The sequence below is a fragment of the Pelmatolapia mariae genome, linkage group LG10_11, assembly GCF_036321145.2.
Source record: "Pelmatolapia mariae isolate MD_Pm_ZW linkage group LG10_11, Pm_UMD_F_2, whole genome shotgun sequence".
Lineage (NCBI taxonomy): Eukaryota > Metazoa > Chordata > Actinopteri > Cichliformes > Cichlidae > Pelmatolapia > Pelmatolapia mariae.
This window is the reverse complement of record NC_086236.1, coordinates 27249528-27277351: the sequence shown is the minus strand read 5'-3', so window position 1 is coordinate 27277351 and position 27824 is coordinate 27249528. Positions and strand designations below refer to the sequence as shown.

At 40.7% G+C, this 27824-nt stretch overlaps 2 protein-coding genes across 2 annotated transcripts; both read left to right on the top strand.

Moving 5' to 3' along the window:
- Positions 1-1113: 1113 nt before the first annotated feature.
- Positions 1114-10282, top strand: ggnbp2 (gametogenetin binding protein 2). Its single transcript, XM_063485735.1, has 14 exons — positions 1114-1216; positions 2026-2133; positions 2340-2420; positions 2547-2800; positions 3035-3133; positions 6338-6451; positions 6581-6790; positions 6885-7059; positions 7146-7334; positions 7419-7551; positions 7673-7798; positions 7878-8026; positions 8124-8336; positions 9509-10282. The coding sequence occupies exons 2-14, from the start codon at positions 2041-2043 to the stop codon at positions 9710-9712; spliced, it is 2040 nt and encodes a 679-aa protein (XP_063341805.1). The 5' UTR covers positions 1114-1216; positions 2026-2040; the 3' UTR covers positions 9713-10282.
- Positions 10283-10527: 245 nt separating this feature from the next.
- On the top strand, positions 10528-27277 carry dhrs11a (dehydrogenase/reductase 11a). Its single transcript, XM_063485736.1, has 7 exons — positions 10528-10891; positions 23350-23559; positions 24330-24424; positions 24931-25060; positions 25986-26078; positions 26167-26232; positions 26314-27277. The coding sequence occupies exons 1-7, from the start codon at positions 10760-10762 to the stop codon at positions 26353-26355; spliced, it is 768 nt and encodes a 255-aa protein (XP_063341806.1). The 5' UTR covers positions 10528-10759; the 3' UTR covers positions 26356-27277.
- Positions 27278-27824: the final 547 nt, after the last annotated feature.

Here is a 27824-nt window from a genome sequence, read left to right as displayed (position 1 = left end):
CCACCACCAGTAGGCAACGGGTGAAGTGTCTTGCCCAAGGACACAACGACCGAGACTGTCCAAGCTGGGGCTCGAACCGGCAACCTTCCGATTACAAGGCGAACTCCCAACTCTTGAGCCACTCATCATCATTATCCAAGTCTATCATAAAGAAAATACTTAATGAGAGAAAATGGACTTCAACACAAGATGCAAACTATTGATCAGGCACAAAATAGAAAGGTTAAATAGAAAATAATGGACAATTAAATGAAGAAATTGCATTGTTTAGACACATAAAACTAAGATCAAAATGTAGTAGAATGATGGGAAGAAAAAAAGTGTCATGAAGGCTTGGAATATGACATTGATCACAATCTGTAAAATAAAGATGCACATGCAAAACCTATAACAGCAGCAGTAAGGGCATGGCAAACATCTTTGAATTAGGTCCATAATTTGCAACTTCCAAAGGACTCCTGATAAATTATTAAACTAATAATTTGTCACTATGTTGATTTGACCAGTTATTTTTTCAGACCCTACAAGAAGGGGATTGTGAAGAAAAATGCTTGCATTTCCCAATTGTTTCATTAAATATTTTTATTTGGCCCCTTGAATAAAGCTCAACTCCATCACAGTTGTTTCACTGTCAAATCTGACTGTTAAAATGAGCTAAAATTATAGCCTAACGCTCAATGTAACATGCAGCTATTTAACCACCTGTTTCTTTTCTCACAGTAATGTTCTACTCAAATCTCAGTGGTTATTCTAGTTTATACAACGAAATATGACAATAAAATCTACGCTTTGTTTAATCATTTTAAAATTATGCACTTTGTGCATTATCATCAGTCTATTCCCACCACCATCCTCACAAATGTATGAGCTATTTGGCTCTAGAAACATAAAACTGTTTATTCTAAAGAATCCAGTAAATTACAATGAATGAATTTATTTAAGTTTAGTTTTATGTCTGAATTGCCACGAACTATAATATGATATACTATACTCTATGATACACTAAGATTATGGTTCGTTTCAATCTACACTTACAATGTGAACGTGAATCGACTTTTTCCTGCCAACATAGCGCCCTCTGTAGGCCGCACGCTTTAAGACGTCAGCGCCTACGTGAGCAGGGCAAAGGTGAAATCAGTAATGAAGATTCCGCCACCGTAGCAGCTTCTCTCACTGTCGCAGTTGTTTATTTCTTTAAGGAGTCTTTCAGGAGAGGGTAAGTAAAATCAATAGTTAGTTGTAGTCGTGCGCCTTTATCTGCTAAGATAATAAAAATCAATCGTGTAAGTGTTGGTAAGAAAAACGGACGAAAGTGTCGGACGCTAAGTAGCCAGTTACCCAGTTGAACTTTATATTAGCCGTATTCAAGCTTGCTAACGTTAGCTTTGTAGGATTCGCGACGCTGACGATCAGCAAACGGATAAGTTAACCAAGTTTACTCGCATCGACAGGGCGTAGGGAAACTAAAGCAACACTGTAACATATAAAGTATGTGTTAAGCTGTCATACACTCCGTTATCAGGAGAACATTGCGTCCTGCATACGCCGACTGGCTTCCTCACTTTCTAAAAGCGCTTTGGGAAATGAAATTAGCCAACATGCTAATGATAACTTGCTACTCGCCGGTTACTGGTTTATCCTGCTCAGCGATAAAAATGCCAGCGCTAATAAACACGTCTTAATGACTGGAATTATTTTGGTCCAAACTTATGCAAATGGATATAACGACATTAAACGCAATACAGCTCTCGTCATCTGTTGAAGCTCTCGTTTACCAGGTTGTTTTGCTAACTTAGCAGGATAAATCTAGGGTCGGTACAAATCTGTATCCAAGTTTCTATATCTGTATTGCACCATTACACATGTAGTTAAATTCAGCAAATGGCTGATAATTAGCACCCTTTGCACCAGGTGATTTGTCAGATCGCTTGATCGTGTTGTTGGCCGGTAGTAACCTGCACCAGATTAGCATTAGCTCGTTGTAGCCTCAAATTGATCAGTGGGTTTGCTGTGTGTAATCTGCAGGTAGAACTGGAAGTCATGGCACGCCTAGTAGCAATCTGCAGGGAGGGGGAAGAGGAATACCCATTTCTGGCAAGACAGATCCCCCTGTATATCGATGAAACACTCACGGTGAGAAAGCTGTTGTTTTGTCTTTTGGTATAGCCACAGTAAAAAAAAGAAATGTTAATGAAGCTAGCATGTGACTGCTGTACCGTTAAAGTGTCAAAGCAAAGAGACAGTTTTGCCTGTGATTATGCTCATTTGCTCACAGTTACATTAAAATGTAACACAGGAATACAGTTAAGCCTTACAGTTACCTCGTGTCTCTCATCTAGATGGTAATGGAGTTTTCTGACAGTGTAATGGATGTTGATAGTCACGAAATAAACACTTCACACTTGAAACAGTTTTCTGAGGTGAGTTTTGTTCTACTCCTTTCTTCTAAAATTAAAAAAAAAATCCTATTACCTACACAAGCATAGCTTAAAAGAGGTAGCTTGCCCTCTGTTATTTGCTAACAGTGGTGATTCTTTGGCTCACAGTATCACTCCAAGTTGAACCAGCAGGACTTGAATATTGCTCTGATGGTGGCATCAAGAGAGGTGTACAGTGCACTAGCTCAGCTGGTGCCATGCGTGGGCTGCAGACGAAGTGTGGAGCGTCTCTTCTCACATCTAGTGGAATCGGGAAACCCAGCCCTGGAGCCCCTCACTGTGAAACCCACAGGCATGCTCTCTGTCACCAAGACATGTTTGGCAGATGTGAAGAAACTCTACACACTCTTCTACGTCCATGGGTAAGCTGGAGAGAAAAATACAGTGCTTTATTACAGGTCAGAGTGTTAATCAATATAAATTTTTAACTCTTATATGTACACGCAAGGCTTTCAGGTTTCTAACAAGCAGTGACAGTAGCTACTGCCACTTTTCCAGTTTAGTGTCAGAGATGATAGTAGTGTACTTACACTAATACTTTATTTAAAGTCATTATAATTTTTACATTTTTTATTTTATTCAATTTTTTTTAACAGGGCAAAATTGAATGACGTGATTGACGCTATTCCGAAAAGTAAAAAGAACAAACGCTGCCAGTTACACTCCTTAGACACACACAAGCCGAAACCTCTGGGGTGAGTAATGCTCCTACTTTTATCTCTGTGCTCATTAACATGTTCTTTCAGATGTTGTTTTTCACAAAATGAAAGAATTAAGAGAATTGTGACAGAAGACAAAACACGGTTTTCATCTGTGTTAACATGATCAGGTATTCAGGTAAACTTGTTGAAAATGGCCCCTGTACACATTAGGAATGGGATTTGACAAGAATTTAGCAATTCCGATTCCATTATCGATATCCGTTATTGATTCCTTTCTTATCAATTCTCTTATTGATTCTCATTGGGTTCCAATGAGAATCAATAAGAGAATTGGCTCCGAGAATCTTTGGCTCCGTTCTGAGAGTAACCACCAAGCAGCAACACTCATGCGAATTAATTGAATGCTGTGGGTCAAATGTTTGTACATGTTTGTTGAGGTCTTTACGCTGTTTGTTGTGATCAGTGTTGGAGTTGCACAGTGCAAGAGTAAAAAGAGAGGGTTCTGTAGCAATGAGGTGAGGCGTGAAAGTACACAATTTTGTTTTGCTTTTTATATGCTGTATGCAAAATCTTCAGCACTGTTTACCCACTAACATGATGCACATTTTCACAGGATTATGTTTGCCTCTGCAGGCCTCTGCAGACTCAAGTCACCATTCCACATATTACACATAACACTTTTCTTGAAAATAATGCAGTTACTAGCTTAGCTTTAGCATGCAGTCTGTGCAGATGCTTGCAAAAGAACCGAAGTTGTGTTAGCAGCATAATGTGGTTGTTTCTGTCCTGGATGCAGTTTTCCACTTTACCATTTATCTCGTCCTTTTGTGCAAATTAAAAAATGTCCATATTCACACTCTAAACTCCGTTGCTGTTTTCCTCCTCTGACACACGAACTGAAATCAGCTGATTGTAGTGCTTCAGGTTTCATTAGTGACCCTAAACCTTTGCGTGACAGTATAAGTGTATATACATTGCATATACCATTGCATATGTTGTGGCTCTGCTGAAAAAGGAAACTGATGAGTTCAGTGTTCTTTACCAGCAAACTAGTTAGCAACACTTCATGTTACTGTGCTACTTGTGCTGCAAGTAGTGAAACAGAGTCAGAGCTGCTATTCTGGACATGCTGCGTGATGCTTTTTCTAAATAAAACTAGCACGTTCTTTCGAAGAAGAAAAAGTAGGTATATAAACAAATGAGTGGCATTATTGATATATTTGTGGTAGACAAATATTCACAGTGTTGTGTCAGTTGTGCTCTGCTAGGAAAACAATATGCCTGTGAGGAAAAAGGGGAAAAAATTGTTTCTTTCTTTTTCTTTACAACAATCACATAATTGGTAAAACGCCTATAGAGATTGAAAATGTGACGTCATTGAGGGGTAAAACCGCAAAGGATTGTGGGAACCCAAGGCAAGAGGTACTAGCGCACGCAGGCTTTCAATTGAAATAAGTTACACAGCGATAAAAAGAAACAAAAAATGGCAAGAAGCTGTTGCATTGTTAATTGCAATAGCCGGTCGCATGACAGTCTCGGGAAGCCGACGGGTAAAGAGATCGGTTGTTATCGGATTACGTCGTTAAGGAGAAATTGTTCAAGCCATGTTTCCGAAGTAAAAAGAGGCGACGGATGGCCTGGATTGCAGCCATTCAAAGACCAAATATAACGTCCAGAACACTCCAGCTCACAGGTTAGTCTGCTCCAAGCATTCCCACAAAGGTCAGTGTTTTGTAGGAGTTAATACGTCATTTTTCATATTTAATTAGTGACGTAGGTTACAAGCAAGTCTGGTGCTAAACAGAAATTGTCGCGCTATGCTCCTTTGTTTATTGTGCATAAATAGTGAATTGTCCTGACACAATATTGCGTTTATTACCACGGTACATTGACAAAAACATATACTTTTATTCACAGGGTAAAACAGTTGTTTTGTATCACTAATTGTCCAGTGCGATTACAGCATACAATATTATTGTCACTGCTACATTTCTGTGATGCGTACCTGAAGTCATTTCCACTACTAATTAATTACTGTTGAGCTCAAAGGTTATATTAATAAACGGTGAATGAGTGTGTATTTATGAGGACGATTTGTGAGACTGGTAAACTTATGATACGTATGATGGTCTTTCGTTCTACACGGTGCATTTCAAGGTCCTGCACCCATCTGTCAGTAAACTGTACCTGGGCTTGTTGCAGTGACCTGAAGTTAAACTTCATGAGTGTATGCACTCACTCCAAGAACCATATAATTATAAATATGATCGTGGTGAAAGTGGGCAGCACACTAACGTCTTTTGTCTACTCTGTGTGCTCGTAAGGGTCTGACCCTTTCACTCCTTTGATTTTTTTCCTCGTATCTTTTCTTTGCCTTTTCGTCGAGTCTGTCTTTGTACGGACCGCCGTTGTTCTCCTTCGTTTTGTACAATCCTTTTTTGTGTGGCAAAGAAAAACCAAGAAGGTATTGGAACCGGAGAATGAACGTTTTGCGGTGCTTCAAATGCTTGCATTTGATGCGGTACTTGGATTGTTTTGCCTTGGGTTACCGGCATGCAATGCGCGAAAGTCACGTGGTCTGTCAATCTCTATAACAGAATTGTGAATAAGAACACTTTTTTTTTCTTTTTTCTTTTTTTTAAGCCATGCTCTGCAACAGTCATACATTTACTCAGTCTTGTTGATCAAAGTGTTTGAAACTCCTGGTTACACCCATATCTTTCATTCAGTTGTGTTGTGTTGGCATTGAAGAGCTTGAAGGTGGTCGTTGCGTTTGGTCAGTAAGTTGTTGAAAACAAAACAGGCTAACTTATGCCAATCCCTCTAAAGCTGATAATAATGCTGTTATGTGAATCAAGGTATTAGCATGTCAGTCTGTAAGCCCCTCTGCTTGATATTCACGGCAGTATAGCATTTTTCATAATATGTATACTGGCAATAGAAATCAACATAGAAGAGCATTTAGAAGCTAAAGAGCTAGAGATTTCCCTTTTACAAAGCTCACTAAAGAGAGGTAAAATAACTGGCCTCAGATATGACTCCTAATGATGATGATGATAACACGTCTGTGTCTGCTGTCTGTGTAAATATCCAAACTGTTATAACGTGTAATTTAAAATGACATGTCAGTATTGGATAGACTTTATCTCCACTGTTTCCAAAAAATCCGTTTCTGCAGGTTTAGGAGCTGATAACTGTTCACTGGAATGACATCGGTGTAATAATTGTATGTTACAGGGGAAGCTGGATGGATGTGTGGGAGCTGATGTCTCAGGAGTGCAGAGATGAAGTGGTACTGATTGACAGTGCCTGTCTTCTTGAGACGCTGGAGACATACTTGCGTAAACACAGGTAATCTTTAACTATCTTAACATTTATTTGTAAAATGTTCTTTTTTCCGTTGTTTAAAGGAAACTAATAGTGTGTTCTTTTTTTTTTTTTTGTCTTTTTCTTCTTTTTTTTTTGTCTTTTTGTCCTCAGGTTTTGCACAGACTGTAAAAATAAAGTGCTGAGGGCATATAACATCTTGGTTGGGGAGGTGGACTGCAATAAAGAGAAGGGGTACTGTGCTGCGCTGTATGAGGGACTGTGCTGTTGCCCCCATGAACGGCACATCCACGTCTGCTGTGAAACCGACTTTATCGCTCATCTCCTCGGCAGGGCAGAGCCCGAGTTCGCAGGAGGATACGAGTAAGTCAGATTCAAATTTTCATTTTGGGTAATTTTCTACCTTTTGATAATTTCTGATTTCAATTGATTGTTATTTATTAACTTTTTCCTTAAGACGCAGAGAGAGACATGCAAAAACCATTGACATTGCACAAGAGGAAGTCCTGACCTGTCTGGGTATTCATCTCTATGAGCGGCTCCACAGAATCTGGCAGAAACTCCGAGCCGAGGAGCAGACCTGGCAGATATTGTTCCATTTGGGAATTGATGCACTACGTAAAAGTTTTGAGGTACATATGGCTACGTGTTTATCAGATGATAAATACACTGTGGCTGTTGCAACTCTGAGGTAATGTCCCTTTCACTACATGCATAGATGGCAGTGGAGAAGATGCAGGGCATCAGCCGTTTGGAGCAGTTTGTCGAGGAGCTGTCTGAGGAGGAGAGAGCCAAAGAGCTGAAGCAGGAGAAAAAGAGGCAAAAGCGAAAAAATCGACGCAAAAACAAGTGCGGATTTGATATATCTGAACAGGAGGGAGAGGACAAGGAGAAGAATCTTGATGAGGTAATCGTCATCTAATAATCTGGCTTTCCTTTTTTATTTATCTTTGTTGTTCTGCAGCTACATCTCTCTTTGCCTCACTCCCAGGGTTCTCTTGAGTCTGTGGAGAGCAGTTGCAAGGTCTGTGGTAGCCACAATGAGGAGGATGAAGCCGGCTGTGATGAGACCGTCGCCACCAATAGGAGCACTTCCTGTCGTTGCCCAGACAACACCAAACAAGGTAAAACAAAAAACAAATGTACACAGACATCAGTCCTGTATTTTTAAGGAGGGTTTTGCATAAGTAACACGGGTCTTAGTTTGAAGCTGGAAAACAGAAATGTTCTCATCCATTTTTCCAGATTTGTCAGCACACAGCAATGGAAGTGACTGCGGCTACTCCTCAAGTATGGAAGGCAGTGAGACGGGATCGCGAGAAGGCTCTGACGTCGCCTGCTCCGAGGGAATCTGCAACCACGATGAAGCAGGTCTGTTTTGAGAAGAACAAAGATTCATTTTAGGATATTGTTCATATATTTTTGCCTCACGGTTCTTTATCTTCTGAAGGAGATGACCCAAACCTTCATCACTGTGCTGAAGACAAGGAGGAGGATGGAATAGACAGCTGTGTTGATTGCTGGCCACACTCTGAGGAAAACGCACAGTGCAAGAGTAAAAAGAAAAAAAGGAAGGGCAAGGGGTTCTGTAGCAATGAGGTAAGGCGAGAAAGTACACAGTTTTGTTTTGTTTTTATATGCTGTATGCAAAATCTTTAGCACTGTTTACCCACTAACATGATGCACATTTTCACAGGCTCAGAAGGGTGAAGGTTTCATGTCAGATGGGAACACAACAGGCCACAGTCCGCCTTCAACGCACACATGTCGAACCAAAGAAATCTTTTCCACCTTATGTGGCGATACATTTGCCAGTATTGCACTACGGTTACCGTGGACTGTACATCAGAAAAACCTCAGCCTTCACATGAGGCCTGCAATGGCAAATATAAGTCTTGTAGAACTTCTGGTAAGTGAGAAATATGTTAACAGTAGAGATGTAGTAACTACTACACAGGAACGTCCTCAATACCATTTTTTGAGCTTTGGAGACTGGATGGTAAAAACGTACAGTCAGATAGTATGGTGTGAATAAATTATACATAACTGCTGTGCTACAGTTGCTCAGAGCAGCACAATCTCTCTCACCCAGTGCACAAACTGACTGCTGCTGCTCTACTCACTCCAATCTACATCTAGAGCCTCTGATGAATGATCTCCTAGGTGCAGATGCAAAGTTTGCAACACTAACGTGAACTGCAGATTTATTATGAGTGTTGTGAGTGAGGAGACTGTCAAGAAGATGAGCCTAGACGCTTTATATTCCTACAAAGATTATAGGCAGCCTGTATTTCAGGTGAGCTTCAGCCAGCGAGCTTGTATCTGGATTTATTGCTGCCTGACAAAATCATCACACATGCAAGTTGTGTTCTGATTTCAGGTATATTTGCATAAGTTTAAAACGGAATACCGGCACAATAAATGATTATCAGTATGAATATAAAGGATTCAAGCATGGCCCAGTTAAACCTCAGCACACCTACCTTAAAAACTGGCTGGGAAGCTGGCTTGTTTTCTGCATTAAGCTACATATCAGGTTTTTAAAATTAGAATTAATACAATAATTCTGGACACAGTCCTTCTTGAAGCATATCTTACCACTCGGCCACTATGTCTGCAGCAGCCCCACATAGTTATTCGGGCATTTATTTTTAAGCTCCTGCAAGAGATGCATAACTTTAATTTCCACAAGTCACCAGGATGTAAAAGTTGCATCTACAGAACATACTTTTTCCTCAAAATAGTGGCTTATACTTGTATATCGAACACTTACAGTACCACTCATGTAATTATAGCATTCACAGCATTACAGCTTTGTATGTGGCTCACTACCAATGTCATGCAAATTTATCTGACGGATATGATTAACTGAGAAAAATAAGTTCACTTACCTACATCTTAAATTACGGTGAGATACATCTTCAACCACCCAGTTAAAACGCTTTGTACGCTTCTCAGCTCTTGATTAGCTCTTTTGATTACAAAAAACATTTTTAGTTGTAGTCTGCCTACAGAAATTCAGAAGCTTACGTCTCTGTTCTGGCTCTCACGTTCTCTATTCTGCTCGTGTTCTTAAAACAGGATGATTCAGAAGTGACTTCCGACGAAGAGAATTGTCTCACGCAGGATGAAATTCAGGCGTTTCTAGAAAGAAACCAGTCTTTCTACAACAACCGCGACCAGTACCGACAGCTCCTGAAAGAGAAATTCACAAACTACTGCCGTGCCACTGAGCGGAGTAAGCCGGTCTGTGGAAAGTGGTTTGCCACAACTAGTGTCAACTAACTGCACTAATAAATCTCCCTACTGGGGGAGGAAAAAAAAAACACTCACGACCACTGCTGCAACATTGTTAGAAAGATTTCTTGGAGTACCTTTTGTGTCTTGTTCAGTCACTTCTCCTTTATAGTAAATGTGATTCTTATCCTCTCTTTGTCATCTCTTTTTCTCTCTTTTGCACACCAACACACGTCTCATTTCTTGGACACTTCTTACCTGTAGCTCTCTTTGACCAAGCCTAGCTATTTGTTGGTCTTCTCTGGGGGAAATCGGGGTAAGCACAGTGGAATCAATAATCAAGCTTTGCAAGCTGTGATGGTAGGGATAAAGTTTAGGAATCTTGTTTTATGTTTGGTTTTGTTGGGGGTTATTCTTTCTTTCTTTTTTTTTCTACTTTGTTTCTCTTTGGTGACACTTCAGTGTAGTGACAAAAGTTGTACCTTTAAATGTGTACAGAAATTCTAAATATGAAATTTTACAGAGAATAAACATCCATTTTTAAAAATGATTTGGGTGTGACATCAAAGCGCAATGTGCAGACTTTACTAAATAAAGATTATTTATTAATATGCAGTATACATTTTGTATGGTGTGATTTGTTTGGTTTTTTGGTTTTTCTCGCATGGTTACTCTAACCGCGTGAGAGTTCAAGAATTAAAGTAAAAACTTTGATTTGCAGGAAATACATGAAAGCAACATACCTTTGTTGTTCTCGTAATGCCCGGCAGGGGGCGGCATTTAACCATAAGGGGAAAAAAAAAGTATAGGCCCCAGGGCTGAAAAAGAAAGTGGGAGGTGATGTGAACCAAACATTTACTCACGCCTGGACTTTCCATATTTCGGCCAGAGGAGCGCGTGGATTCGGGTTTACGCGCACTGGTTACTGCTGTCCTGGATGCTTCAGACTGATACAAGAGCCTGAACCTACTACAGCCCTAATTTTGAACCTATCGCACATAATAGCTGCAGTCCCAGCTGTAGGAGCTTGAACTAAGCAGGTAGAGGTGCAGCATAGGGGCGGCTGTTTTGTGTAGCTACAGTGCCGGTGGAGAGATGGAGCGGTGGAAAGGCAGAGTGGCCCTGGTGACCGGCGCCTCGGTGGGAATCGGAGCCGCTGTAGCCCGGGCACTGGTCCAGCAAGGCATGAGGGTTGTTGGTTGTGCCAGGAATGTCGACAAAATAGAGGTGGGTGATTTTAATGAAAAATATCAATTAATGTTGTGAAACAAGTCGGTTCGACTCAAAGGAGAAGCTAGCTCTGTTTAAAGCAACAACAAAGTAGCTACAGCTAGCTAACATCAATTTCAGCTAGAAACCTTTAGCCCCAGTGTCACAGCCAGTTAAATCGATATTATTTATTTGGTAAATTTAAACACACGGTTTTATAACAGATTGTGCCGAAATTCAAATTAAAAAGGTCAAACGGTCGTAAGAGGTGTAAATAATAGCTAAATTCCGACTAGCTAATGTTGCCAATTTTCCATATTACTGCTGGGACATTGTTGTACTTTGGACTTCCACTCAGAGAAAGTACCACCCATTAAATCAGAAGGCAGTGATGCTCCTATACCTGCACCCCCACCCACCACATAGCCAGCCACACCCCTAATTCATTACGTTTTCTATTATTCGTTTCCCTTTCTCTTGGTTAATCTTCCCCAGCGACGTCAGTCAGAAGCTTTATTGCATTTAAGTAAGATATACTAGTTAACTGACTATTGTGTGGGACAGAGCCCACAGCAAGAAAAGCACGGATTCAAAAACAAACAAACAAAAAAATGACCCATATTTTCTTCTTACATAGCCAGAAATAGATTTTTACAATCTTATTAACCACCTGATACATTCAAAGGCCCAAATGTTATTAAACGTTAATTTTACATAGATTACATAGATAACAGTGTAATAAGCCTAATGTAATCAGCATTTTTCAGTCAAACATGAATAACAAGTAAATCCAAAACAGAAACCACCAGCTTTACACCCCTCAAGTTGTTGTAAAATGTGTGTGCAAGTATTGTCTCTACTTGTTTAGTTCATTTTAATTTAGCTCATTAGATTATGTTAAACAATATAATAATCAAAATGCATGGAAAATGACAATGTTATTAAAAAATAAATTCTGGAAAAGTTCCACTGAAACTTTTCTTTTTGTCCGTCTGGATGCACACACATTTTGCTTAATTACTGGTATCACAGAGGGCTTACATAAACCCCACTATGATAGTAAAAGACTCATCCAGTTACTATTTAAGTCCCCCTCTCATAACTGAATGTAATTAGTGTTGTGAGTGATTATGTTTGAACTTACATGAACTCTTTGAACTGTGGATTTGATTCAAAAAATATTTCAGTGGTTGACAGAGGAACAGGCAGAAACTCTTTATAGTACTGGAGTAACACCCACGCTTCCCCAGAGGCAGGTGTTATAGGCCCTGTCCCACTAACTCTTGCTTAACTGTAAGGCGGTGCACCCTGTTTAACCTGTCGGCCAATTATTAAGCTTCACGTCTTGTCAGCCCAGAGATTCCAGTGCTGTGTTGCAGAACGCCTACTGCATTCACACATCGCCACCTTTGAGACAGCCAATGTGTTGTTGTATTTGTTAACTCTGTCATATGTGTATATAAAAGGTGTTGTACTGTATGTATCCTTTAAGTATGTCAGTATTTGGATTCTTAACATTTTCTTTCCTTCTCATGCTTTAACATCAGTCAATTCCATTAAATTAAATATTGCTATGCAACATTCCTTTCATCCATTGATGAAAATGAATTAAACTGAATGACTTTTAATGCAACTTTCAAAGATGAGAACTTTTCTGGCCTTCTCGGTTGCTTCTAACAGCACATTGTGAAGAACTTGGGTTAAAGTTTCAGTGAAAACTTAAAGATGTGACAGTTGCGCTCACTCATCAGTAACTCAGTGCTTGTCTTCTGCTCCCAGCATCAAAATGTTATTAATCACTGATGTTAACCATCAGTTTAACTGATGCTTCCAGCACAAGCAAGGTTCAAACATGTAAGAACAACTTAAACCGGTACCGATGCAGGCTTAGGTAGTATTTTTTGCTAGTGGCAACATTAGTGAGAGAGCAAGCAAGCATGCAAGTTTAGGTTAGCCAGCTAGCTGCTACATTGAATATCAAGTAATTTCTCCACTTTAGTACATAACAACCAAGTGGCATTTTAGCCATCAGGGTGAAAGCTACAGTCAGCATCACTGGAACTTGTTTGTTTTTTGCGATCACATCCAAGGTTGAGCTCTCAATGTGCTGGTTAATGCTAGCTTGCCCGGTGTAGATCTTAGCTATCCAACATGAATCAGGTTGTCATAATTATACTTAATAGCTGGTCTCTTTATACAGCATACAGTACATGAAATCATGTGTTATAATGATATATGACAGTGTTATGTGTTTCTCATTGCTGTTTTATGCTAATGCTAGCTCACACATGGTGTGAGCATGAGCTGCATGCAAACACGAGCAACTGAATAATGATTGGATGTCATTTAAGAGCTGGTGCTGGGATTGATAACAATGATTGAGTTCCTTTAAACAAAGAGATAAGAGATAAGAATGTGCCTTTTTTTAATAACCAGGTTTGGTACATCTTACTACGACTGACTTTTTATGTTGAGGGCAAAGGCTTCCCAGTTCAACCTATATTTCTCAGTAAGGGGTCACTCACATGTTTCCTTGTTACATCACACACAATAAAGTGCAGTATCCTGTGGTGAAAGATCTACATTAATTCCTAACTTTGCATCAACGTTTTTTCACCATAAGGCCAAACTCTTTGCTCAACAGCATTGTGGCCGTTACAGCAGTTTCTGCATCTCCACAGTTTGCATTAACAGTTTGCATTTCACTAACCTTTACAGGATTATTGTCGCAACATGGGTATTAGGAACTCCAAAGGCCATGTTGTTGTGAAAGCGTGAATTACAAGGAGACAAGTTGGTGTTTTCGGTCTTTTTTCATTGTTTGTGTTTGTGACTCCAAATTGCCCATAGGTGTGATTGTGAATGGTTGTCTTTCTCTTTGTGTTAGCCCTGCGACAGCCCAGAGACCTGTCCAGGGTGTACACTGCCTCTCGCCCTATGGTAGCTGGGATAGGCCAATCCCCCCTAAATTGATTTGCATTCCTTTTAAGTTACTTTTTTTTAAAACTGCAGTTATTGCACAAAAATATCAGCTGATTCTGAGGGGGTCAGGTGGAAGGCACTCATTGGTTTGTCCACTAAGTGACCAAGCATTGAAGCACTTTTTTGTGATTTATAGTACATAGATACAAGCTTCAGCTAATAGTTTTGTTTATGAGGGTGTGAAGAATGAAAGGTTTCTGTCAGATTAAGGCAGAACCATTACTTGTACAAGACTTTAGAGTGTGTGTGTGAGTTGCAGGACAAAGACAGTATTGTACTCTCCCTGCTGTGTAAACTGGGCTCTTGCTGTAGAGCTGGTATGCTGCTAGTGGGAAATGCAATGTATCACAAAGCAATTGTTCTTGAAGTCACTTCAGTTTTTTATTCCTTTTACTCTGGGAAATAATGTTGCTATAGTTAGTGTTTTTAACAGCTGCATTATCCCTCGTGTTAGATGAGCTAAAACAATGAGTAAAGTGAGAAGATTTTTTTGTTTTCTGGGTAAAGAAAACTCTGAGAAAGTGGAGTGGAGAGTAGTGGCAGCACTATTGGTTTGTTGTCTGTGAAACTATAGTATAGGCAGTAGGGGAGCTGCAAGCTGGAGGGAGACATGTGGTCACCATGGGCTTTGTGCAGGAATGGAGACAGCATCCAAGTAGAGGAAACACGGCTTCTCATTTATTCCTTTGAAATCTTGTAAGACCAGTAGGAGAAGCTTTTATTTTGTTGGAAGAAGGCTCTTGTAAAACGTGTCCATGTGTTTTTTGAAGATGCTAAACATTTAGAAATGCCGTTCTTGCACTCTTAACGTATGCCAAGAAAAGGCACTGCATCATAGTAGCGTAAAAGAAGGGGGTAAGGAGGGACACAACCAAGCAGAATTGTTTTAGAATGGTTTAGTTTGGGCTAACATCTGACACCAAAGACGAAGAGCACACTTGCTGATTTGTTCATCTTAAGACCTCTGAGTCACTCAGGCCTGCACAGCCCGTATGTGCATGTTGTTTCTGCTTACATGGTATATTAGGAGGCAATAATAAACACACATTCATAAGAGAATGAATGTGGTTGCTATTCATCAAAACGTGAAGAAACAGTCATGGAAAATCTGAATATGATCTCTAGTATGCCGATCCCAGAAAGTTGCTTCTGTCCATGTGGATGTTGTGTTTTCAATACATGTTTCTCCCACTGAAAACAACATCCAGAAGTACAGAATCAAATTTGTCGGATTTCTTTACCTAGACAAATTGAGTATGCATCAAGATACTCTACTATTCAGAGTTTTATTTTATTAGGTCACTTTATATTTATTAGTTATACTTAGTTTCGTAAGTTAAATGTTTTGGTAACTTTTGGAGCATGCTAGCTGCAAGTATATGAAAGTGATGTGACTTGCTGTGTGGCAATTGTAGTAAAGTCAGTCTCAGAAGTCTCTGTTTTAATCTCAGTGAGTAAAATGTTTGTGATAGATTTGTCTGTTAATTAACACTAATTACCAGGTAACCGTGTCTGTTTCCCCATACACTGTTAACGTGACTTCTTAAACAAACTTTAAACTTTTTTCAACTTGGCATCCAATTTTCTCATAAATCTGTCTACTTACGGACCCATAGTGTGCCCAGAATGCAATCCTAGAAACCAGTAAATGACATCATGATAGTAATGTCTGCCTCTTACATAGTCATTGGTCTTAATCCACACTAATTCCAGAAAGAACATTTGTCTGGTCTCTCAGACTGCTAGCTTACTTGTGTTTCCTGTCCTATTAAAAAAGTAGAATGGGAGACAGAGCCTTCAGATTTAAGCCCCTCTTCTGTGGAACCAGCTCCCAGTTTGGATTCAGGAGACAGACACCCTCTCTACTTTGTAAAAAAAAATCCTGTCCTGTCTAGCCTTAAAGTTTTCCTTTTTGACAAAGCATATATTTAGCACTGAATCAGGTGACCCTGAATCTTCCCTTAGTTATGCGACAGTAGGCCTTCCCATGACGCAAGTGTTTCTTCTTCACTTACCTACTCTGCATTTAATCATTAGTTGTTATTAAAATAATGACTCTTGTAACTTTTGGCCCGTCTCCCTCCCCTCACTCGCAAGCAGTCATGGCAGATGGCTGCCCCTCCCTGGGCCTGGTTCTGTCTGAGGTTTTTTCCTGTTAAAAGGGAGCTTTTCCTTCCCACTGTCATCAAATGCTTGCTTATAATGGGTTCTTTGATTGTAGGTTTCCTCTGTATTATATTAGTCTTTAACTTGCAATATAAACTGCCTTGTAGCGACTGTTGCTGTGATTTTGCACTATATAAATGAATTGAGTTGAATTGAATTCTTTATTTATATATAAAAATATATATTTGTCTGTACATAGGTCCATTTGAAGCAGATGAAATCAAACCCAGACATCCAGCCTGCTTTTGAAGCGTTGGACAAATGAAGCGCATGTCAAAAATCAAAGCTTTGGCAGCTGCAGTTTTAGATCAGATAAATTTAGCAAACATCATTTGCGGCTTCTAGTGCTGAACAGACTGATGGAGGGTTTTGTTTGCAATAGATGCCACAGGGATTCTGCCTAAAGTATGCCCAAAGGAGATAATCTAAGATGAAAAAAAAATTCAGCTCAGCAAAAGAAAACATTCTGGGATTAGAATACTGAGAATATGAAATACGAAAGGCAGATTATGTGTATTTCCTCATCGAGACTGTCAATGGAGATAATAGCCCTTGAATAAAGTGCTTTTATTCATTTTTTAAGACTTCGTCCCTGTGATCCAGCTCACTTTATTCAATGGGCTAATAACAAACAGACATCTGACTCACCGCTTGTTGCACACAGTAGCCTCTGGCACGGGCATCTTTTATGTGCGTGAGTAAATCCTAATTTAAAACTCAAAGCTCTTGGCGGGTGAGCCTGAAGTTTAATTTCAGGCACTGGCTGACCTGCTTCAGCATCATGCTTATTCTGAAGGAGGTAAAAGGTGCTCAGTCATGCTTCTAAAGCTGAGGTGGCACAGTAATAAAGCAATCTACGTCTCTGTCTGCAAATCTGAAGCTGTCTTGACCACCTCCTCTAGGTCGTGTCTGAGCAAACTGTCCTGTTGTTTCACAGTGAATAGATTTTACTGCAGAAAGGATTTGAAGTGGGTCAGGTCAAACAGCTTTACCTATTTGTCTAAAATCTTCTGCCTCACTTTGCATTTTGGCCCTGTTTTAGTACAAATTCTTCGTTCTCCTTTTTTTGAGTTTTAGGACAAACCACATAGTTAAATAGCTGTTTGAGCATTTTCTCCAAAGCTCCCATTTGTAGCAGTATAGTACTAATATATTTGCTGCTATCTCTCCTTCCACATATCCTTTTTTTCCCCCTCATATCAAATTTCTCCTGAGCTCATCAGGTTACCTCACAGCTCCTTCAGCTTGCTTTTGTCTTACCCATGCAGAAAGCCTTTCCACTGACTGCACGCTTTCCACTTGAGCCGTGAGCTGACAGATACGTATACCTAATTAATAAACTGTGTTTCCATGGATTCAGTCCCCAGCCCCCATCCCTCCCGAGAGGAGCAACATTGACATAGGCACAAAAAATAAGAGCATTTTCTCAAATAGGAAAGCAGCAGTCCAAACTGCATATAGATGCAGATTTCTGACACTGATACGAAATCAATTTCTACTCTCTTACTGTAGTCAGAAGTAATCATTCGTTTGACACTTAATTTTCACTTATTGCATACTGGCAGGCTTTTGTACAGCCTGTGAGAGGAAAGCAAGAGACATTTATAACTCTAATACATTATTAAAGCATTACTGAAACACAAGCAGTATTCCTGCATTTTTAATTAAAAGCAACCTGCTTTTCACTGCTCTGTATAGATTTTTGAAAGCTCTAAATGGTCTTAATTGCTTCACCATTAGTTGGGTCTGAAGAAGTTAGAAGTCTGATAGATTGAGGCAGCTCAGTGACCCCTACGGGCCTTTCTCCCTGCACCACCGCTGTGCTGTCCTGTCTGTGCTTATCATCCTTCCAGGTGTGAAGTTTAATGGCACTGACATTCTCTCCCCGGGTTTCCTGCTGTGATAGGTAGAGCTCTTCCTGTCTTATCCTGTTCTGTCCTGTCAAAGACTTGCTGGAATCCAGTTTTCTTCCTTTTTACATGTATGATATGTGAAATTGTGTGCGACAAAACGTGAAGTGCAGAAGGACTGAAATGTCTTGAATGCTGTAGCAGCAGGTCAGGATCTTTGAATAGAGGAGTTTTATGGTGCTATGTACCCCAAATCAGCGACAATACGAGTTCACCAAGTTCCAGCCTTTTTTTGAGGCTGTGGGGTGGGGGTGGGGGTGGGGTGAAAGAATGCAAATTGGATTGTTTTCACTTCATCAGCAGCCAAACTGGATTTGTAATTGGGTGTTTGTCTGATATTGGAGACGTTTTATGGCTACTCTAGACTCACATGTTAAATAGGCCAGGCTGGCCCACTTTGAAAGTTTTTGTGTTGGATCAACTCTCCAGTGTGTGTGGGGGTTTTTTTGTTTTGTTTTTTGTTGTCTCCTCCGGGCTCAAGTCATCAACAAACTTTGCATGCGTAGTGATGTGGTTCATAGCCAGCATCAGGGTGGCAGTGAGCGCAAAGTTGCCGTAACGACAGCCACAATCAGGTGCACAAACAACCCATCACATGAGCTGGTAAACCAATGTGATGCATGGAAGCTTCACCCCCTCAGCATGTTTCAACTACAAACAGAAGAACTGGAGAGCCATTTTTTTAAAGTCATATGATGCCCTTGTGAATGTAAGAAGAAAGGCTGGATTTTGTAGTTATTTGTTATTGAGACATAGTTGAAAAGTGTCCCCATCAAACTGTTTTCAGAGGTTTAAAGACGTGCGTCTACCTTCACTTGGGCATTATCACTTGGTTTTTCCAAAGTAAAATGTAACCACACTGGTTGCACCAGTTTGTTACACAACACCTGGCTGCCTGCGGCACCTTTAGCATGTCAGAGTTCTAAAAGCATTTCTTTGGAGCCAGTTACATATACCAGGTGAAACTGGTCATGCACATGTAATCATTGATTTTAGATTTGCATGCTAGTGTGTTTGAAATCAAAGTCAGTGTGCACACAAATGTGTGCACACTGTGACATTTTTGTCAAAGCGCTGGGAGGCATTTTCGCCTTCTTCTTGATCCCTCGTTGCTGGGAACTCCCCAGCGTGTTGGTGACTTACTAAGAAAGGCTGTAATTATTTTCCGTATCTCCTTGTCTTGATTAGAGTGTTCTATGAGAAAAGCACTATAAAACCACCCTGTTCAACCTTTAGACCTTTTAGTGGCAGCATGAACACAAGATAATTGCACAACCGTCCTTCCTACCCTACTGCAATCCTATTATACAGCCTACTTTCACCCTTGACCCTGCAGTCAAACTGTGAGTGACACTTGAGTGCATTTTCATGTCACAGAATGATAGTTGAGCTGTAGAGTGAATGACACAGCTTAGCAAACTTAAGTGTCTTAGCCCGATCTGTGGCTACAAGTTTTTTAAAATTATTTTTTAACATATCCAAATGTTGTTTTGGTTCTCTGTTTTGTGATTGCCCTGACTTTTCATTGAAGCTTGCACTTGGCATCTTGTGCTTGTATTCTTCTGCCTTCCTGTAAAGCATACTGAAAACTGAGTGTGTTTTGATAAGCTTTATGCAGCCTGCTTCAGGATGCATTTTCTCTTTCTCCCTCCTTCTGTTTTACTTTCTGCCTGCCAACACGCTCTTCCTCCCTCCTCCTGAACATTTTTTGTGATCACTGGACAACAGCCCCTGTAATGAGGATGAAAATGCATCGTGACAGGCTAAATTGTTTTGTGTGTCACCCAGGTACTTAAAAGATGGGACAGGAAGGATGAAGAGGGGAGGGATCACTGACTGAATTATGGCTGCATTACATCTTTTGATTTTCTTTTCTTTTTTTTTAGCCACCTACCAGACGAGCCACAGTGCCCTATAACACAATCCCTCCCTTTTTCTTTTTCTTTTTTTTTTACAAGAGAACTATTGAGTCAGCCTGAGACTAATCTAATTTTTCAGCTCTCTCAGCTCATGGCTGCTGCCTTGTGCTATTGATCTGGCTCACCACTTATAGCTTCTCTGCCTTCAGCACTTTGGCATCTTTATTTTTATCTCTTCTAAGCTGCTTTGCTGGTGTGTTTTACACCAGTTCCACATGAGTGAGTGAATGATTGATGAACGTGGTGTGGAACAATGATGGCCCTTCCTTGCTTTGACGACCAGCCTCCTGCAGGGAGTACAGGCCGCGAATGTGACTATTACATGTACATGAGACTGCTGCAGGGCACTTTGTAAATACATTACTCTAATAGTCTGTTATATCATATTTTGTTGTTTGAATTTCATTCACCTCCTGTGTTATCACTTACTTTACTACTATTTGATAGGCTTTTACAAGACAGTCTAGTCTCAACAGCAATTTTCTTGGCTGATTTAGATTTCCCCAAAGCGTGACAGACTGGTAAAGATTCTTTTTTTATGTCCAATTTACTTTTCTACTTTTCTTCTCTGCAAATTGATATTTTCATATAAACCCAATTACAAAAAAGTTGGAATACAATAAAAAGCAAGTCTCATACCGAGACTTCTTTCCTCATACCGAGGCTGCTGGCTTGTGGCTGGCTCTGATGTCCATGTTCAGCTCGGTGAAGATGATTTAGGTATCGAATTAGATTTGTTATTACAAATGTTTTTGTGGTGGTCCCCGCACGGTTTACTTTCCCAAACCTGGTGTCTTCACTCAAGTGAAGAGCTTCCACACTAACAACAGGTTAGTGCATGGCTGTGACCGTGCAAGTGATTATTTGCCTGTGCTGCTGTGTGTGTATATGTTGTGCATGCCTGAAACATACACTCATAATTAAACATCTATGAGATTGACCAGCTAAGTCAGTCCCTGACCAGTTGGTTGGTAGATCTCTTGTAAAAGCGTTTACATTTTGTGAATCTTGTCCAAGGAAACATACCATCGCCAGGACACCTTGCCCCCAAGGTGTCCTGGGGGACACTGTGTTTTGCTATTTAACATCACTGCTGGTTGTCATTGTCATAGGGCTTTTCTAGACTGTATCTTTAAAGTTCTGTTTCACAATACGCCAAAACATATTTCATTGGTTTAGTTTGGATTGTGATGAATGAATCTTGGATTTTCCAACTATGCTGCTGTTGTGTTTTCAGGCCTGGCTGCTTATCTGCAGGACAGCATGCTGTATTGCTGTTGGTGTGGCCTGTATGAGGTCTGGTACTAACTACAGTGGTGCATCTGGTGCCAGAACACACCTACATACACAAACACACAGAGATTCACAGCCTGAGACTTCCTGTCGTTGGACCGAGATCACACCCGGTTTGTTCTGCTGCTCCCGCTTCAGCCACAGTAACACAACTAATTCCCCCTCTCTAACAAAAGACTGGCCCTGTTTCCCCTTTACGTTAAACTCCACAGAACCTCTCCAGCAGGCTCTCTGCCTGCTCATTCGTGCCTGAGGGCCAGTCTCTAAACGGACTCAGGCAAGTGTGAAGTAAAGAGGGCTGGTCTAAAGGCAGCTCAGATAATTGACTTATTGTAGTGAAACAGACCGCACTTCACAGCTTACCACAGGTAATGTGCATAAAGGGAGCGGTTCACCTGTCTACAGAACGAGCAAAAGAGTTGCTTGTAATGTTTTCAGCGGTTTAGCATTTTAACAGCTTTGTTCGGGTAATGCCTTCTTTCTGGATAATCCAAGTTAAACAGCTTAAAGGACGAGCAGGGAAATCTGCACGCTCCCACATGTAAGATGGGGGGCATTCTCTCTATTATACATTTTAGAGAAAAACGTCAAAATGATCCCTCAATCCAATATCGTCCTGATTATAAAAACAGGCTTTAACGAGTTCTCTAAAGGGGTGGTTGCAGAGAAATCATGTTCAGACTGTACTGTAGATCAGGTGCCACAATATAGTCATATAGACATTGTAGATAAAACAGTATGTGCTACGTTTGGTGAGTGACAGCCAGCTCTGTTCTGCTGTTTTTAATCATTTATATTCTTACTACATCCTGCTGTGCCCTGATGTAGGTGCCTAACGTAACAACAGCTCATCACAAGTCATTTCTGTGACACGTTTGATCACATAAGGTTTTGTGAACTTTGAACTATAAGAAGATGTGTGTTTTATCTTTACAACATGCTCTGCTTGTAAAATGGGGTTCATTTGCAGGGGAAGGGAGGGACACGGAAGTGTGATTAGGTCTTTATTGGCTAATGATGTGTTTTGGGCAGGTAAACTCTCTTCTGAGTGTCGGGAGCGTTTGAATAAATCATCACTCTCTCAACATGTTGTGTGGCCGCTTGGCATTTTGGGTCTCTTATCTTTTCTCTGGTGCACAAGTTGGCATCTCTGCCAAGGCTTTGATGGATTGCTTCTTGCATGCCTGGCCAGCAGTACAAAGGGACTTACCTGTAAATAATCCCTTTTTGTTTTCTTATGTGGGATTGAGACCAAAACCAACATTTACTGTTGATTGTTCACATCAGTGAGTTCCTGTCATGGACACTACTACCCGAACACTACATGGACACTACTACAATTGCTAACCAAGCTAGCTAGGATGGTTAGAGAAAGAGTACACCCTGGACAGGTTTCCAGTCTGTATTTTAGTGTATGTCATTTAGCACTTATTAGTAGATACCTACTATACCTGATAAACCTGTAACAGTTTATCAAGGTATCTTTCTAACCAAGCCAGCTAGCGTTGGTTAATAACTTGGCACTCCACCCTCTTGTTCAAATATGGTAATTCCTGGCTTCTGTGACGTGACTCGCAGTGTTTGTCTTTTATATGCAGTCTATGACAAATTCTAACACCAGTGCAGTTTGAAACATTTTATCCTTGACATTATAGTCATTTTGGTGTTCATTTTGGTGTTCCACCTGCCCCCCACACCCCTGCTGCCTCTGTCTTACTGGCACCCAGAGCAAGGCATCAGGTGACCGGCACAGCTGTGCCTAGCAGGGGGATCTGTGTCAGTTTGTATCGTATGCCGATAGTGGTGGACGGCCAGCTGACCTGGTTAGAGTGCAGCCTGCTCGACCTGTAGCGAGCTCAGCCTGTCCGTATCAGTGCAAAGCTGGCGTCTTCTTATGAGGGGTCATGATTATGATTTTGGTCAAAAGCGGAATTTCGGTTAATATGCTTTTTATAATTGGGTGGGGGAATCATTGGGTGGTTTGACTGACAGACTATCTAGTTTTTTTGGTGCTGTGCTGTGTGTTCTCCATGCTCTCTCCACTCTCTCTCCACGCTCTCCTGAGTGGGTGGGTTGTTTGATGTAATCTTAATCGTGGTCTTGAAAGTTAATCAGTTGGTCATTAACAGCACTTGACATTTTGTATTGATTATTCTTTAACAAATATATCAGTGCAGTCAAACTGGGTGTGATTTGTGTTTTTCAGAAGCTGGCAGCAGAATGTCAGAGTGCGGGCTACAGCGGCACGCTGATCCCTTACAAATGTGACCTGTCCAATGAAGAGGAGATCTTGTCCATGTTCTCAGCAATCAAGACACTGCACAAGGGCGTTGACGTATGCATCAACAATGCTGGACTGGCCCACAATGAGCCTTTGCTCAGTGGCAGGACAGAGGGCTGGAGGAACATGATCGATGTGAGTTGGATCGCTGACAATAATATTAACGCAAAAAAGGGAAGGTTAGAGCTTCCCCTTATGTGATATTGATTACTACTATTAAACAGTGAAGCAGAAGGAGGGGGTTGCTCACTATGAGTCCAAGTCTTGTTTTTGTGTTGTTCAGTGAGTAAAAGCACACATACACACTGCTCCCTCCCCTCACAAAGGCCGCTTCATTGGCTCTGGGGAGAGACTCTGGCACAGCAAAGGCCTGCTAATGAAAGCCAGCACTATGTCTCTTGTTGAGACTTTTGATTCATTGAGCTCTTGACCACTGGAGACCCCCCTGCACCCAATTCTCTGTCTCCAGAGTCCAGCATTTCTAGCGCTTGCTCATCTGTTGTCATGGCAGCCCACGTGAACGTGTACAGCAGTGTATTTTTAGCCTGTATTTAATCTGCACACTGACCTTGTTTGGTCACCTCCCCCTATCTTGCTTGCACACTCGTGGTAACCTGCTCTCTCAATGTCACTACGGAAGCAGTTTGGAGGCTACAAGCTGGACAGGAGCAGCAGGTTCAGATGGTTTAACACACTGACCCAGTGAACATTAGCCAGCTTTCATCATTGGAAATTCTTTACAATAAAGTACAAGCAAATTTCACAAATGATTCTCATTTTCTGTCTTTTTTTTCTTTTCTTTTTTTAAGTTGTTGTTGAATGGTTCATACACCGATGTGTGAATACATGCATACTGTAGGTTATTTTAAAGTTAAAGAAATGTGCTGTGTTCACCTCTGCTGCAGGTGAATGTCTTAGCTTTGTCCATCTGCACCCGTGAGGCATACAAATCAATGAAGGAGAGGAATGTGGACGATGGCCACATCATCAATATTAATAGGTAAGCTATACAAGGAACATACAATTCTAGGAACAAAGCTATAGATTAATGTGAAAATACCTCAGCCAGTTTGTTCTGGGTGATTTTAATCCTGCAGGCATTAAGTAAAGCCAATTTTAAGCCCCATCTGGCACATTTTGGATGTAGAGCAATGCAAAGAACACCCACATGTTGAACTGAAAACTAGTTATAGATTTGTTGTATTAGCATTTATTTTTATCAATATAGGTTTTCTTAGAATTGCCTTAATTAAAAATGGGAATTTAAACTTTGACACAAATGTTGTTTAGAGCTATAGCTCTGTGAGTGTTTTAAGGCTATAGAGATATGTGATATTAAGTGATACAGAGTTTGAAATCTAATAATGCACTGGTTAAGCCATTTAAAAGAACACCACAGGAAATTCAGAGAGCACAGGGATTGGCTACTTGGTGTTGAATCGGCGTTGAGCTACAAAATGCAATTACCGGCTCATATATCTTTCTCGTCTTTCTCATTTTCTACAGTATGGGTGGGCACCGAGTGGTGCCAAGTGCCGATGAGCACTTCTACTGTGCCACTAAATATGCTGTGACTGCTCTGACTGAGGGAATACGGCAAGAGCTTCGAGAGGCAAACACCCACATCAGAGCCACAGTGAGTTAGTCGTTGCATTATAGTGCAAAGGTTTGTCTTTAGCCTGGTGAAACATGGGATCACATAAAATCCAGCAGTGTCCAACAGTGTGAAGAGGACTCCGAGCAGACAACACAGAAGTAGTCCAGCATAAAGCATAAAATGGGAGTGTTAAGCCTAAAAAGCCTTTAAAAAAAATCTGATACTGTGTTGAATTCAGTTTGGATGAGTCTGAAATGTTTGTTAATAATAATGGATTGCATTTATATAGCGCTTTTCGGGACCCTCAAAGCGCTTTACAATTCCACTATTCATTCACTCACTGGTGGAGGCAAGCTACAGTTGTAGCCACAGCTGCCCTGGGGTAGACTGACAGAAGCGAGGCTGCCATATCGCGCCATCGGCCCCTCTGGCCATCACCAGTAGGCGGTAGGTGAAGTGTCTTGCCCAAGGACACAACGACCGAGACTGTCTGAGCCGGGGCTCGAACCGGCAACCTTCTGATTACAAGACGAACTGCCAACTCTTGAGCCACGATCGCTCGCTGTTAAATGTACTCCCATGGAAACACTGAGGATGACGATGATGATGGGCTCGCTAGCCCACTTTCGCGTTAGTCTGCAAAATCGGGACGATTCCAGTCACAAATGCCTGGAAATGCTTGTAAAAATAAACTGCACAGTATGTTGAAGGTGTAACAATCATAATTTTGTTTTCTCTTCACTTCTATAAAATGCGTTTGAAAGCATGTTTTGAAGTTCAATCAGATACTTGATTTGACCCTGCTGTTCATTTTTAACTCACACACGTGTGTTTAATTATAAAGAGTCGTATTTATTGTATATGTGGTATCTTTAAAAGTTTTCATTTTGACGTCTTCATATTTGTAGACACCATGACCCTGTATGTAAAGAGCACATTTGTCATTTATTTTCCTGCCCTGCAGTGTATATCTCCTGGAATAGTGGAGACGGAGTTTGCCTTCCGACACCACAACAGCGATCCAGAAAAGGCAGCTTCAGTGTACGAGAGTATGAAAGTAAGGCTGTGCACGTGAATGAAGTCAACAAATGTGAAATTATCGACCTGCTGTTGTGCTAATAAAACCTTTTCCCTCTGCTTTGCAGTGTTTGAAAGCAGAAGACATAGCCAGTGCAGTCACATTTGTCCTCAGCGCCCCTCCTCACGTCCAGGTATTTCTGTCTGTCTGGGACTGTTACAGTACTGACTTGTAGTTGAGTGGTAGCTGATTCCTGCGTGTTTTCTATCCTCAGATCGGAGATGTGCAGATGAGGCCAGTAGAGCAGGTGTCATAGCAGCAGAAGAGTGAGCTGCAGGAGGAGCAGACAGACAGCACCACGGTGACTCCTTAGCAGCCTCTGCTGGGCAAAGATTGTGGGGGGTGGGATGGTATTAAAAAAATCAACTACAGCTGTGTCAGGTCTGCAGGAGAGGTGGTCAACAAAGGCAGAAGGCTTAAGGAAGCTGTGCAACAAAATGAAGGGCATGGACTTTGGAAAACACTACAAAAATACTACTGAGTGCAGCAAAGTGGCATGTGTGAATTGTTGGGCTCAGGACTGAACTGAGCCAAATCCAGACTACAATAGGAACAAATAGAGAGAGAGTTGCTGCTGTGTTGTGTGGTCATCTGCTTGCCCATCACTTCAGAGGGAAGCGTATGCCATTGATTGCACGATTTTATTTCTTTTTCCATTTGTTTTTGTTTTTTTGTAGTTTATATGACATATCTTTTTGAAATGAAATTGAATGGGTAATTGCTGTTTATAAGAGGCAAGTTTTTTTCCATTTCATTTTTCTAATAAATATTTTAACTTTTGATTAGAGATAGATGTGGGCTCACATTAACTAAAAGCTAGACAAGGCTAAGTAAGTCATACCGACAGTAACCATAAGCAGTCTGTGCATCCTGCCACCCTTACTATCTTTATGTTTTCACAAACATATTTAACACATTCATTCCAAACACATTCATATTCAGCATATTCCATTCATAAGGAGAGAAACCCTTTGTATGTGAAGCATAGGGGCATCTCCCTTTTTTGCCTGTATAACTTCAGATGTTCTGCACTTTGTATTCATTTCTGAGGAGTTACAAGAAGGACACACTGGAAAATTCTGTAGTGGAGGAAACTAACTCTGTGCACGTGTATTGCTAGAACCATGTACCCTTCTGTTGGAACTTTCTCATTAAATGAATAAATAAAAAGTCGCCCATGAGTAGTTATGTTTTTGTTTTCTGTAGATGATGAAACTGCTTTTATTACACCTGACATATTGAATCATTTTTATCATTGGTGTCCATTCACATATGAGTCTGCAATAATAAGCTGACAGTGGTTTAAGTTGATCACTAGAAAAATGTTACTATAAATACTGTAAATTTAAAATGACAGTACATTACAATGTAAGTATGGCTCATGTTTGAATTCATGTGGCCAAAAGATGGCACTGTTAGCAAAGTTTCCATAAACGAGGGCAGTGAAATGTGCGAAGTCTACTCCTTTGCCCTTTGGAGCTCTTTTACAAAGAAGTACACTGAAGATACACACAGTGACAGCTAATTCTAAACGTCTTTCCAGAAAAAAAAAATCCTGTTGCATTAAATGATCTGCATAGCAGATATGGATCACAATCATGTACATTCTTGTTACCCGTGTTGGTTAAATTTGACCAGAAAATTGACAAAGATTGAAAACATAAATCTGTGATTAGTTAAAGCTTAACAGTAATCTGCCACTGTAGGTGGCCAGCTAAACATTGT